This window comes from Hemitrygon akajei, chromosome 7, assembly GCF_048418815.1.
Source record: "Hemitrygon akajei chromosome 7, sHemAka1.3, whole genome shotgun sequence".
In the NCBI taxonomy this organism is placed as follows: domain Eukaryota; kingdom Metazoa; phylum Chordata; class Chondrichthyes; order Myliobatiformes; family Dasyatidae; genus Hemitrygon; species Hemitrygon akajei.
The window spans coordinates 139666273-139680877 of NC_133130.1; the positions used below are offsets into that span (position 1 = coordinate 139666273).

At 46.3% G+C, this 14605-nt stretch overlaps 1 protein-coding gene across 1 annotated transcript in view; it reads right to left on the reverse strand.

Moving 5' to 3' along the window:
• Window positions 1-14339, reverse strand: part of LOC140730972 (NADPH oxidase activator 1-like) — a 53921-nt gene extending 39582 nt beyond the window's left edge. Inside the window, 6 exon segments of the mRNA XM_073052097.1 lie at window positions 2252-2386; window positions 3767-3875; window positions 5586-5678; window positions 14178-14298; window positions 14301-14321; window positions 14324-14339. Of these exon segments, the coding sequence (XP_072908198.1) occupies window positions 2252-2386; window positions 3767-3875; window positions 5586-5678; window positions 14178-14298; window positions 14301-14321; window positions 14324-14339 (495 nt within the window).
• Window positions 14340-14605: the final 266 nt, after the last annotated feature.

A 14605-nucleotide genomic window follows, 5' to 3' on the forward strand; every position in this document is an offset into this window, starting at 1 on the left:
TCACTACTACCATCAGACAGGGGCTAGTGGAGCCTTGGGTCCCACACCACCAGGTTCAAGAACAGTTATTAACATAGAAACACATAAAACCTACAGCACAATACAGGCCGTTTGGCCGATAAAGTTGTGCCAAACATGTCCCTACCTCAGAAATTACTAGGCTTACCTATAGCCCTCTATTTTACTAAGCTCCATGTACCTATCTAAAAGTCGCTTAAAAGGCCCTATCATATCTGCCTCTGTTGCCGGCAGCCCATTCCACGCACTCACCACTCTCTAAGTAAAAAACTTACCCCTGACATCTCCTCTGTACCTACTCCCCAGCACCTTAAACCTGTGTCCTCTTGTGGCAACCATTTCAGCCCTGGGGAAAAAGCCCCTGACTATCCACATGATCAATGCCTCTCATCATCTTATACACTTCTATCAGGTCACCTCTCATCCTCTGTCGCTCCAAGGAGAAAAGGCCAAGTTCACTCAACCTATTCTCATAAGGCATGCTCCCCAATCCAGGCAATATCCTCGTAAATCTCCTCTGCACCCTTTCTATGGCTTCCACATCCTTCCTGTAGTGAGGCGACCAGAACTGAGCACAGTACTCCAAGTGGGGTCTGAGCAGGGACCTATATAGCTGTAACATTACCTCTCAGCTCCTCAATTCAATTCCACGATTGATGAAGGCCAATACACCATACGCCTTTTTAACCACAGAGTCAACCTGCACAGCTGTTTTGAGCATCCTATGGACTCGGACTCCAAGATCCCTCTGATCCTCCACACTGTCAAGTCTTACCATTAATACTATATTCTGCCATCATATTTGACCTACCAAAACGAACCACTTCACAATTAACTGGGTTGAACTCCACCTGCCACTTCTCAGCCCAGTCAATTATCCTACAACTAACAGGCTCTTGAATCAGTGTGGATAACTTCACTCACCATTACTCTGAACTGATTCTACAACCTATAGATTCACTTTCAAGCACTCTTTACAAATCATGTTCTCAGTATTATTTTCATTTGCACTGTTTGTCCTCTTTTCCATATTGGTCGTTTATCAGTCTTTGTCTATGTCTGGTTTTATTTGTTCCTGTAAGTGCCTGCAAGAAAATGAATTGCAAGGGAGTACGCGGTAATGTATATAGTACATATTTTGATATTAAATTTGCTTTGAACTTTTGTCTGCTCCACCACAAGAAGCAACTCTCCATCACTTGAGTGCAGTCACCTAACAAGCACTGAATTGATGTAGTCAGCAGGCAAAGACACAGGTTTTTTATGGGTTAGATATACAGGGTTCATCCAGCTGTTTTCCTTGTTCATGGCCTGTCCTCAAGGACAAACTGAGAAGATCAACAATGGATGGAGGATAACATGGGACCTTTATTACTAGACAGATTCAGGATTGTCTTTTCTGGCAATCATGTCTGTACGTGTGACTGAGAGCCTACTTTCCTGATGCATTTCAAAACTCGCTCGGTCTGTGGGCAAAAGTGTGCACTTTCCACTAATGACCAGTTCACTATGGAGCCTTGATGTGTCAAGCCCCGCCCTCTCTGGAAACACCACCCTCCCTCAGCTCTAGTTGTCCGTACCACATATCGCTCATGCCTCAAGGAGGTGGAGGTGACTTGCCCCTTGTGCAGGTAGATGACCTCCATTGGGTCATGAAATACAGCTGTGCTTTGTAAGCAGAGTCATGGTGTGAGCATCACCACATCCATCCTCCTGAAACACAAATCCAGCCTGAGTTACTCCAACCATTCTTGTGCATCCTGTCCCTCCCCTCCAATGCTTGCCTAAAGCAACCTCCCACTCCAAAATCTATTCTCCATCTCCTCCTCCGATGCTCCGGACCACACAGCACCTGGATTCGCGGTCCTGCATCACACATACTGTAACTTCCCTCCAACGTCCACCTTTTGATCTTCTCTTTGTTCTCGCACATCTTCAATCCTACCATCTCTGAACGACTTGGCCCAGACCACTTCCTCAACTCATTTCTACACTGCCTCTTATCCCTTCACCCCCACTCACATTGCCCCCGATTCAGCCTCTCACCATGTCCCCACATCCTGAGTATCACAGCTACTCTGTCCTCCCCGACATCTCACCATGAGCTGCCACTCTCAGCCCGATTCTTGGTGCACACACCTTATCCATCTTGACGTGCACACTCAGCACATTCAACTACCTTCACCCAAACGCCCTGGTCATTGTTCATCAGTAAATCCTCAGGTCGACTTACCTTCACCTTGGAAAGTGCACTGTCCAGCTTAGCATTGCTGCCCAAGGGTTTCATACGCACTGCATCTGCCAGTGTCTGCTGGGCCTCTGCCCATTGACCGAGTCTACAGTAAACCACAGCCATGTTGTATAGAACCTGTGGAAAAATAACAAGTTTACCCTCACCTTGTAGCCACATGCTCAGGCACAACTCTCAGTCCGCAGTTTTCTACTGTTACGGACATTTCTGGAATTTGGTTATAAAAGAAGAGGATTCCTGCATTTTCATGAACTGGTAATAGATTATGATGGGGCATTCTGTGATTTTCTGGGAGGGTTGTAGAGAATTGAGTACACTGTGACAGAAGGAGTCCATTTCTCTTTAAAAGGCTAACCTAAATAATTCCAAAAATCATGATGCATCCCAATAGCAACGTTAATCTTCTACTTCCCCCAATATGCTTAAGGAGTAGTTTCTCCACAGTCCACGTTGGCAGAAACAGCTCTAGTTCCATCACACTGAGCACCAGCAATCCTCCACCACCCTCCCCCCCCCCCCCCCCCCCCCCCATTGCTGGAGCTGCTGCCAGTGTCTGCTGGGCCTCTGCCCATTGACCAGTTAGGAATACCCACTGCTGTTCATACCGCTGATGCGTGACTGTACTGGTAGATCCACTTCAACCCAAATCATCAAGTTCACTGATGGCACAACAGTGGTTGACCTCATCAAGGACAACGATGAGAAAGATAGAAGGTAGAGGGGCTGGTAGAACGGTGCAAGCATGATAATTTGAGTCTTGACGTGGTCAACACCACAGAGATGATCATGGACTTTAGGAAGGTGTAGGCTGGCACATAAATGGCTCCTCTGTGAAGAGAGTCAGGAGCACCAAGTTTCTGGGAGTGTACATGACAGATGATCTCACCTGGTCCCTCAACACCACCTCATTAGTCAAGAAAGGACAGCAGCATCTCCACTTCCTGAGAAGATTGAGGTGAGTGAGCCCATCCTCCATTGGAACCAATTTTTACAGGAGCACCATCAAGAGTGTCCTACCCAGCTACATCAATGTCTGGTAAGGAAATTGCAGGCATCTCATCATTATACTGTTTACTTTTTAAACTAGTGTCATAAATGCACCTTATTGTCTGTGGCAATGTTAGTTCATGTGTTGTGTGCGTGAGTTATATTTACTGTGCTGTGTACCTTGGTCCTAAGGTATGTTGTTTCATTTGGCAATGTATAATTGAATGACAATAAACTGAACTTGACCTTGAAGGCCAATGTGCTTAAAAGGTCTCTTTACAACCCTGCCTACCAGTGATGCCACTTCCAAGGAATTATGGATCAATATTCCCAAGTCCCATTGTTCTACGGGAAACATATTGTTTGAGTCCCCAAGGAAAATCCCACATCTGGGCTGCTACATCTAGAGTGGACCCGATCATTTCAATTTGTTACCAATTATAACAAGCCCATGCCCATCAAAAGGAAGTTAAAGAGAAAATTACATGTGAAATACAGTTGTTCTTTTACCTCCCAGGAGTGCAGTTTGTGTCTAAGTCCAAGCTGGGTGTAGTCGATCACTGAATGACCTCGTAAGTTGGTCAGGGCATGTCTAAAATCTCCCTCTGCCTCATCAAACCTGAGGTTCAAAAAGAAAGGTGAGACTGCACATGCAAAAAAGATAACTCATAGAACAGAGGAGTGACTCCAGACTCAAGCGAAGAGCAAGGGAGTAAATCCAGATGAATGGAAGGGGATCACGAATGACTCCTAATCAAAATGCAGGGAGATGGAGGGATTCCATGTTAAAATATAGGGAGCCAAACACTTGTATAGCGGGTACTGCCCATGTTGAGTATGGTGTGTGGCTCCCTATACAGTACACTGTCACATCAAACATTTCAAGTACAGATTCAAGGTGCAACGAACATTTCACTTTTCAAATTCCTTCATACTTTCCTAGGGTTGGTACGGCGTGCCTGACATACAGAGCACTGTTCCACCACAGAAGATTCTGCAGGGGTAGGGTAACATGAGATGGGGTTTCACTTACATGATGACGTTTTCGCTTAAGCATTTTAGTGCATTTTTGGTGTTGAGGTTTTGGAGTTTCATAAAATGTGTTACGGGCTCCTCACTTTGTTTTATTTGCAAAAACCTACAGATGTTAGTGTTGTTCAAGCTGTTATAGGCAGAGCATGCTTAGGGCTAACTGCAATAGACAATTGCTGACAGGCTGCAGTGTGCATCCTAAAGTGTTCCAGATAGCACCTGCACACTGAAGTGTTGTACACAGGATGTGGTGTACTAAGACAACTATATGAGATCATTCTTACCCTCGACCAATGACCCCCTCCTGTTAGACTGTTTGAGGTAATTTGTTTTTTATTCTTTCTTACTTCTCTTCTAATATTATAATGCTACTGTGACACTGTAATTTCCTTTGAGGTCAGTAAAGTGCCTATCTATCTTATCATTGAGTTCAGAGGCACTCTGCAAGATTTCAAGACAAGGATGAATACACTTCACACCTGCCCCCCCCCCAGCTGTACATATACACACACACACACACACACACACACACACACACACACACACACACACACACACACACACACACACACACACACACACACACACACACACACACACACACACACACACACACACACACACACACACACACACACACACACACCATTCATTTGAAAGTTGTTGGTATTCTGGGAAAGGGCCAGCCTGTCAACAATTTGTGTTTGTTCTGCCTCAGATTTACGTTTTTAACCAATTAACAATGGAAGAATGTTCAAAGAAATTCATTGTTAATTGTTTTTATTTTTAACTTTTTGAGATGCTTTGATTCTTTTTATATGCACCTAATTATCAGTCATAACAATGATGACAGAGACTATGACATAGAGTGTGGCCCCAATATTATTTCAGCAGTTTCTCGTTACCAACATCATCTCTCTCTGGGGGATACTGTTAAATGCTGAACCATATATGACCTTGAGTTTCTAGTTGCCACACCAACCTCTGAAATCCTCATGCACATCTCTACCACTTCTAGACTTTGACTATTCCGTTGTTCTCTTCACAACCCCTCCCCCACACCCATCTCCCATAAATTTGCCTATCCAAATGTCTGCTACTCACATCCCCTTTCTAACCCCCCACCTCAGTCTCTGAACCAACAACACCAGTCCAGTTCAATGTACAGGTGGTGGAAATCACCCTACACACTACCCCAGTGCCAGCGTTAGGACAAGAGAAAACTGAGGAGCACCATCTCCTTCTAACTTCCACGACAATCTCAGCAGCCCAATGCCTGCCAGAGGTATTTTCTTACATGTTCAGTCGCAGATAAACCACACCTCTCTGGAAGAAGCAGATTGCCAGTCGCTCATCTTTGGCTATGGTTAGGTCAAAAGCCTGCAGGGAAACAGCAAAAATGTTAGCCAGTGGATGTAAAATCATCACAATGGTTATAATCCATAGATCAGTTTCAGCTCTTATGGTACAAGACCAAAGTCTCACCCTGTACTCCTTAAACCCACCTCCTTGTGCCAATGACCATGCCTCTTCACTCCTACAAAGTCCCCACAACCACTCACTCATTTCCTAACATCTCACTGCTACCCTCTCCCTCCCATTTCACACCATTCACCTGCACCCTCTTGATCACCACCTCTTTCTTACATATTTCCCAATGCACCTCATGCAGCCAGTTACAGAGGTTCTAACAGACATCTTTAACACCTGTCTGGAATAGTCCACTATCCAATTGGGAATCCAGGTGCCCAACACGGCAACAGTAACCTTCCATCTAGTGGCACTGATCTCACCAAAGGGGAAATGCTTTGAGCAGCTGGTTATGGATCACATTGAATTCCATCTTCCTGCTACACTGGACCTTTTCCAGTTCATTTATCACTCAGATTGGTCCACTAATGAAGCCACAGTTTCTGCACTCCACTCCGTCCTGTTCCACCTGGAAATGGAGCCTCATAATGCCAGGATGCTGTTTATCGACTTCAGATTGGCATTTAATGCCATCTTCCCTCAGAAGCTGGTGGGTAAACTGTCCTCACTGGATCTCAAAACTTCTCCCTGTAAATGGATCCCTAACTTTTTGAAAGAAAGGCCATAGACAGTCCATGTTGGCAGAAACATCTCCAGCTCCATCACGCTGAGCACCAGGTCTGTGTGCTCCGCCCACTGCTGTTCACGATGTCGAAACATGACTATACTGATAGATCCAGTTCAAAATGAATCATCAAGCTCCCCGATGACATAACAGTGGTTAGCCTAATCAACAACAATGACGAGGCGGCATACAGAGAGGGTAGAGCTGCTGGTGGATGGTGCAAGCATCTCTGTGGACAAGTGATGACTTTGGACTTTAGCAAGGTTCAGGCTGACCATACCTCACTGCACATACACTGTGAAGAGAGTTTGGAGCACAGGTGTCTGAGAGTGCACCTAACACTTGGTCCCTGAACACCACATCTTTGGTCAAGAGAGCACAGCAGAGTTTTTCCACCTCCTGAGGAAATTGAGGTGAGTGAGGCTTCACTCCTCTCCCATTCAAACCAATTTTTTACACCAGCACCATCAAGAGTGTCGTGAGCAGCTGCATTACCATCTGGTACGGGAATTGTAAGGTATCTGACCACAGGACCCGACAAAGGATTGTGAAGGTTGCTGAGAGGATCATCAGGGTCTCTCGTCCACCCATCAGAGATGCTTATCCGGGACACACAGGGCCTTAGCATTGTCAGTGATCCCTCCCACCTGTCCAAAAATCTCTTTGATGCCCTACTGTCAAACAGGAGGTAGTGTAGCATTAGGACAAAAACTGTTAGGATAGGAAGCAGCTTCTTTCCCCGTCCGTGAGACTACTGATCTCCCTGCCACCACCCAGGTCTCATCATGCGTGAAGCACTAGTAGCATTACACCGTTTACTTTTTAACTTGTGTCATAAATGCGCCTCATTATTTGTTGAATTACTTGTGGTAATATTACTTTTATATGTTATGTGTATGAGTTTTATGTATTGTATTGTGCACCTTGGTCCGGAGGATCATTGTTTCATTTGGCGGTATACATGTGTATGATTGAATGACAATAAACTTGAACTTGTTTCTGCCTCACTCTCCCCTGCGGTGCTCTCCCCTAACCCATGCCACCATGTTACATCACCTACTTAGAATGTCACTGAGTAATGTATCCTTTCTGTCTCCAGCTTTCCCAATCTCACACCTGTTATGCCCCCATGTCCTCGCACCCTTCTCCATGTCTCCAATCCTTTGTTCCAATCACCATCAAGCCATGCCTACCCATTTTCTTCCCTGCCCCCTCACCAAGTAGACACAAGCCCTCTGCTCTATATTATACTCTTCACAAGTCATCTCACCCAACCATGCAATCACCCCACCCTCTCCATTCCAGATCTCTCTCTTGCCTCTAATCTCCCTAAACTCCTGCAATAGTTCTCCATAGGCAGTTGCCTTTCTCTAATTTTCTACCAAAAACTCATAACATCACCACTCTCTGATTCTTCACCCCATGGAATAATCTATGCTGAGCTTTGAGTACCCATCCATACTAATCCCATTCACCAGCACATGGTCTATAGCCTTCTATGCCTTGTGGTTCAACACTCATCCAGATCCTTAAAGGTTGGAAGAATACCTGCTTTCATCACCCTCTTATGCAGAGGCCCAGATTCTAATCACCCTCTGGGTGAGAGAGTCCTTCCTCAGATGCCCTCTGAATATATCATTTAACCAAAATCTTTGCTCTGTGGAAAAGCTTCCTAGTGTCAACTGCATCTATGTTCATTATTTTTCTATATCTCCATAACATTTCCCCCAACCTCCTTGGTTGCAAGAAAAACAAATGCTGCTAATCCTGTTTCTTCCCACTTCTACAAATGGATAAGGCAGCATTGAAGGCATCGCACCAAGCTATTCCTTGGAAATGAGAGGGCTGAATGATCACGAGAGGCCCTACATTCCTTGGAGTTTAGAAGACAGAGGGGCGGCCTTAAGAGACACTGAGTATTCCAAGGGGCTTGACAGAGTAGATGCTGAGATGTTTTCACCAGTGGGAGAACTTCAAAGGAGGGGTCACAGTTTCAATTATGGGACGGGCCGCTTAAAGCAGCTATGTACAGAAATGTCTTCTCACAATGGTGAATATTTGGAATCTCCACCCCAGAGTTGTGGAGGGTAAATCATTGGATGTATTTGAGAAGCACGTAGGTACTATACATTATTGAAAGACTGGGGAGTTGGAGGCCATGGAGAACTTGCACAGAAGACGTCAAGGCCAGTAGGAGGGGTGATTGATAAGTTTATGGCCTAAGGTAGAAGGAGTCAATTTTAGAAAACCTAGCACATTTATTTTTCAACATAGTCCCCTCCTACATTTACACACTTAGTCCAGCGGTCGTGGAGCATACGGATCTTGGACCTCCAGAAAGTGTCCATAGCAGGGGTGATTGATACGTTCGTGGCCTAAGGTAGAAGGAGATGAGTTATACAGCTCTTGTTACATGCACGTGCAGTTCAACTCTTTGAGTGATTATGCAGAAAGTTTGATGTTAATAAGTCATTGGGGTGATTGATAAGTCTGTGGCCTAAGGTAGAAGGAGATAAAGGTATACAAAATTATGAAGGGTATAGATAAGGTGAATGCAAGCAGGCTTTTTCCGCTGAGGTTGGGTGAGACCAGCCTTCTGCACAATAATCCAGATACAATCTCACCAGAACTCTATATAACAGTAGCAAGCACCTCTATTCACATTATCCATGTAGACTAGGTGGTTAGGCCATACATGGAGTCAGTTGGCTGCTTTCAACAGAGGAGTTAGGAGAATCTCAAAGCCATTTATAGGTATTTTAGAAGCCAAAAGGTAACCAGGGAAAATAGGAGCTCCCTTCAGGGACCAAGGGGGTAAACTATTAGCTGCCAGAGGAAGTGGTCAAGGTGGGTACAATTGCAACATTTAAGATATGTTTGGATAGATATGGTGGACAAGGCCTGAAGTGTTGTGGGCCAAGCACGGGCAACTGGGTATTGCAGGCAGCCTGGACCAGCTGGCCAAAGGGGCTGCCTCTGTGCTGAATGCGACACTGTGCAGTGAGGAGATGTTAATGGGACTTAAACAAATACTTATTGTCAGCAAGGAGAAGGATGTAAAGGTCGGTGAGTTAGGGAAGAGGTTCACTTATAGTTGGAACAGGTCTGCATCAGGAAGGGGGAAATACGTGATTCTGGCACACATTAGGGTGGATAAATCCTCAGGGCATACTGCAATCTATCCCATGATGCTGAGAGAAGAGATTTGGGGGTTGTGTTGGAGATTTTTGCCTCTTTGTTAGCCATGGGTAAAGTACCTGAAGACTGAAGGGTAGTTAATGTTATCCCTTTGATTTTAAAAGAGCGCCAGGAATCTACTTGCCAGTGACCTTTACATCAATACTAGGGAAAACTACTGGGAAAAATTTCTAGGGACAGGACTTATGTTCACTTGGAAAGGCAGGGACCGATTAGGAGGAGTTAGCGTGGGTTTTGTACAAGTGAAATTGTGTTACACAAATCTGACTGAGTTTTTTGAGGAGGTAACAAAGAAAATAGATGAAAGCAAGTGATAAGTATGTTTTACATGGACTTTATCAAAGCTTTTAACAAAGTCCTTCAATCTCGGCTGCTTGGGAAGATGGGTTTCAGGATATGTTGCTAAACTGAATTCAAAACTGGCTTATCGACAGGAGGCAGAGGGTAGTGCCAACTGGGTGTTTATCAGACTAGAAGTCTGTAACCAGTGGTGTCCAACAGCGATCATTTCTGGGTCCTTTCCTGTTTGCCATATGTATAAATGACTTAGAAAGGAATGTTGCACTGTAGGTGGACTGATTAGTGACTTCGTGACACAGAAGTTGGTAGAGTAGCAAATAGCAAAGAAGGTTCTGAAAAGATAGAGAGGGGCAAAGATCAGTTAAAAAGCTGTGTGGAGTGGTAGCAGACAAGTGTGAGGTCATGCGTTTTGGGGACATCAAATACGAACAGGACATTAAAAAGGGACCATGATCACAAGGGTGTTGATGTACAGGGGAGCCCTGAAATGGAAGTGCAGCTTTCTAGCTCTCTTAAGTGATTACACAGATGAATAGGGTAATGGAGAAAGCATTTGGCATGTTTGAGGTAAAAGCAATGAGAGCAAAAGTTGGGCTGTCTCATGGCAACTGGACACGTGTTGGTCAGACCGCGCCTGCAGCTGGTCACTGCGTGACAGCAGTTATGAGATGGCATTAAAGGTGCAGAAATTAATTCACCATTGGAACGGAGGACTCTGCTTAAGAGTAGAGATCGGATAGGCTAGGTTTAACGTAGGAGGCTGAGGGCTGACCTTTATCAAATCACGAGGAGCAGAGACAGCCAGGATGGTCAGGCTTCTTTGCACAGGTTTGGATAGTCTTAACCCAAAGGCACAGAGAGGGCACCACACAGAGGGTGGTAAGTAAATGGAACAAGCTACAAGGATGTAGGAGAGGCAAATAAAATTACAGTGTTGAAAAGTCATTTGGACAGGTACTAGGATAGGAGAACAGTAAGTGGATATGGGATTGTAACACAGGCAAATCAGCATCATAATCAGATTTAATATAAGTCATGAAATTTGTTAACTTTACTGCAGCAGTATGATGAAATACATGACAAATAAATATAAAGAGAAAAAAATGAATTGCATTAAGAATATCCAGTACTCATAGCAGATGAGACGTAAAGTCTTCACCAAAGCTTATTGCTCCCAAACGGGTACGCTCAATATCAGCACAGTGTGTCTTTGAATACAGAAGCCTTCAAAAGTCAAAGGTCCTGGCTTATAGATCTACTGCATTGACCCCCTCATATAGTCATGAAATGTGCTCGATCTCCTCTGCCAAAATTCTTCCACCACCCTGTGATTGGGCTGAATCCTGGACAGCACCAAACCAACACGTGCCCCTCATAAACCTGCATCAACCAATGCTGGAGACTCACACCGCAGGGATAAGTTTTGACGGGCAGGTCACTGTGCTCAGATTCCCAAGAACTGTCTTCCTCATCAGATTCTTTTCTCACAGCTCTCCACTGGCCAATGTTCAAACAACGACCATAAGAATCAGTACTGAGACAAGCTCAAAGCTGCTCTCCACTCCAGTGTGAAGGCATCAAAAGCACTGTCCAGGGGTTTAGTGCTCAGCAACACCCGGTCCTTCAAGGTGCAAAAAACTCTGTGGTCCAACAACAAGAAGAAAATCTGCACATGCTGGAAATCCAAAGCCACGGCCACAAAATGCTGGAGGAACTCAGCAGGCCAGGCAGCATCTATGGAAAAGAGTAAACAGTCGATATTTTGGGTTGAGACCCTTCATCAGGACTGGAATAAAAGATGACAAGTAAGAGCATGAAGGTGGGGGGAGGAGAGGAAGAAGTGCAAGGTGGTAGGCGATAGGTGAAACCTGGAGAGGGGGTGGGGTGAAGTAACGAGCTGGGAAGTTGATTAGTGTAAGAGGTAAAAGGCTGGAGGTTGGAGAATCTGATAGGTGAGGAGACAGAAGGCCATGGAAGAAAGGGAAGGGAGAGGAGCACCAGAGGGAGGTGATGGGAAGGTAAGGAGATAAGGTGGGAGAGGGGAAACTTAGATGAGGGAAAGGTGAAGGGGGGGGGCAATTACCAGATGTTCGAGAAATCAATGTTCATGCCATCACGTTGGAGGCTACCCAGACGGTGTTGCTCCTCCAACCTGATTGTGATCTCATCGTGGCAGTAAAGGAGGCCATGGACTGGCGTTGAATGGGAACAGGAAGTAGAAATTGAAATGGGTGGCCACTGGGAGATCCAGCTTTTTCTGGCGGTTGGAGCATAGGTGCTCGGTGATGCAGTCTCCCAATCTACGTCAGGTCTCACTGATATACAGGACGCCACACCAGGAGTCCTGGATACAGTCGATGACCCGAATAGACTCACAGGTGAAGTGTCGCCTCACCTGGAAAAGACTGTTTGGGGCCCTGAATGCTGTTGAGGGAGGAGGTGTAGGGGCAGGTATGGCACTTGTTCTGCTTGTAAGGATAAGTACCAGGAACCAGGAGGGAGGGATGGATGGACAAGGGGGTAGCATAGGGAGTGATCCCTGCGGAAAGCAGAAAGTTGAGGAGGAGGGAAAGACATGCTTGGTGGTGACATCCTGTTAGAGATGGTAGAGGTTATGGAGAGTTATGCGCAAGATGCAGTGGAGGTGAGAACAAGAGGAACCCTATCCCTGGTGAGGTGGCAGAAGGAAGGGTTGAGGGCAGACGTACATGAAAGGGAAGAGCTGCGGGTGAGGGTAGCATTGATGGTGGAGGAAGGAAAGCCCTTTCTTTGAAGAAGGAGTACATCTCATTAGTCCTGGAGAGAAAAGCCTCATCCTGAGAGCAGATGCAGCAAAGACAGAGGAATTGAGAGAAGGGGTTGGCATTTTTACAAGTGACAGGGTAGAAAGAGGTTTAATCCAGGTGGCTGTGTGAATCAGTAGATTTATAAAAGATATCAGTAGATATACTGTCTCCAGACAGAGGCAGAGAGATCAAGAAAGGGGAGGAGGTGTCGGAAATGGGCCAAGTAAATTTGAGGGCAAGGTGGAAGGCAGAGGAAAAGTTGATGAAGTTGATGAGCTCAACATAAGCTGTTCCACGTAGCCGACAAAAACCCAGGCACAGATGGGACCCATGCAAGCGTCCATGACTACACCTATGGTTTGAAGTAAGTGGGAGGAGCCAAACGACTAATTATTGAGAGTGAAGACCAGTTCCACCAGACGGAGGAGAGTGATAGTGGAGGGGAAACAGGTTGGGTTTGTTGTCCAGAAAGAAGCGGAGAGCTTTAAAGCTTCCTAATGATGGTCCAACAATGATGTGGGACAGCAACAGCAGACAGAGGAGAGAGAAACCAGCCAAGGCAACAAATCCCACTCCTTAAAGCAACTATGTGCCCCCGCTGCTGAGAATCCAGCATCTACAATCAGACTCCTCAGTCATCAGATAAATCAAACCTGGTTGACATTATCATCAAATAGGAGGGACCATTCCAGCTGACAACTGAAATTCATCTGCATCCTCGTGTCCCACAATTACTTACTTTAGTATCTTCAAAAAACCTCCAAATTATACCTGACAGCATTTTCCATTCCACCAACGTCAAGCTAGTTACATCCTGAAAAACTCCCAGTAAAATTGCATCACGATCAGCCTTCTCTGACTTTCACTGTCCCATCCACTGATTTCCAGATGCCCTGCTGTGACATCCTTCAGAATGGAATTTATCAACTTAGAGGCAGGGTTGAGGGGAGGGAGAAGTGGAGGGGGGGGGGAGAGAAAAATGAATGAAGCGGAGAGAGGTGAACAGGGAAGGGAAGGGGAGAGATGTGGGGTAAGGGGAGTGAGGTGGGGGAAGGGAAGGGGAGAGAGACGAGGAGGGAAGGAGAGAGACCAGGGAGAGAGAGACGGGGAGGGGAAGGGGAGAGATGTAGAGGACAGAGAGGGGAAGTGAGGTGAGGGGTAGAGATGGGGAATATAGAGCGAGAGATAGAGGGAGAGTGTGTGAGCGAGAAAGACATGAGAGAGTGCGAATGAGAGAGAGAGAGAAATTACAGCCAGAAGAAGAGGGTTGTGGAGGAGGAAACCAGTAAGATGGAGGAGAGAGGGGGTAATCGAAAGTTGTGAGGAGTGGGGGGGGGGATGAAGGGACGGAGTCGTAGATTGGGTGGGGAAGGAAACCCCGGGGGAGGGATAATTGAGCATAAAACGAGCACTACAGAGAGAAATACGAATCAGCGACTTTTTCCGACGCTTTACAAACTCTCCCTCCTCTTCCCCTTCACCGCCGCTCTCCGCCCCCAACCTTGAGGGCCCCGACAAGTCTCCCAGGTGCAGGCGGACGCAGCCGAGGTTGAAGCAGATCCTGGAGTTGGGCTCGGCCACCCTGGTCAGACAGTCGAGTGCGGAGTGCCAGTCTCTGCGGTCGATGGCCGCACGGCCCGGTTCCAATCCCCAGCAGATCCCGGTAAGTCATGAGGCAGCCGCTCCTTCACCAGGAAGTGGTGACACCTGGAGATGCCCCTCCCAGCGGAGTCATCGGGGGGCGGGGGGCGGGTGGGGAAGGGCAGTGAAAGAGGGGAGGGAGATGGGGAGAGAGGATGGGATAGAATTGAATATGGACAGCAGAGATCGAAGGACAGGTGGTGGAAGGAGGGGACAGAGGCTGGAAGAGACAGGCGGATGGGAAGTTCAGCTTCAAGTCCGCGGTCAGGACAGAAATGTCAGTGAAGATCGCATTTT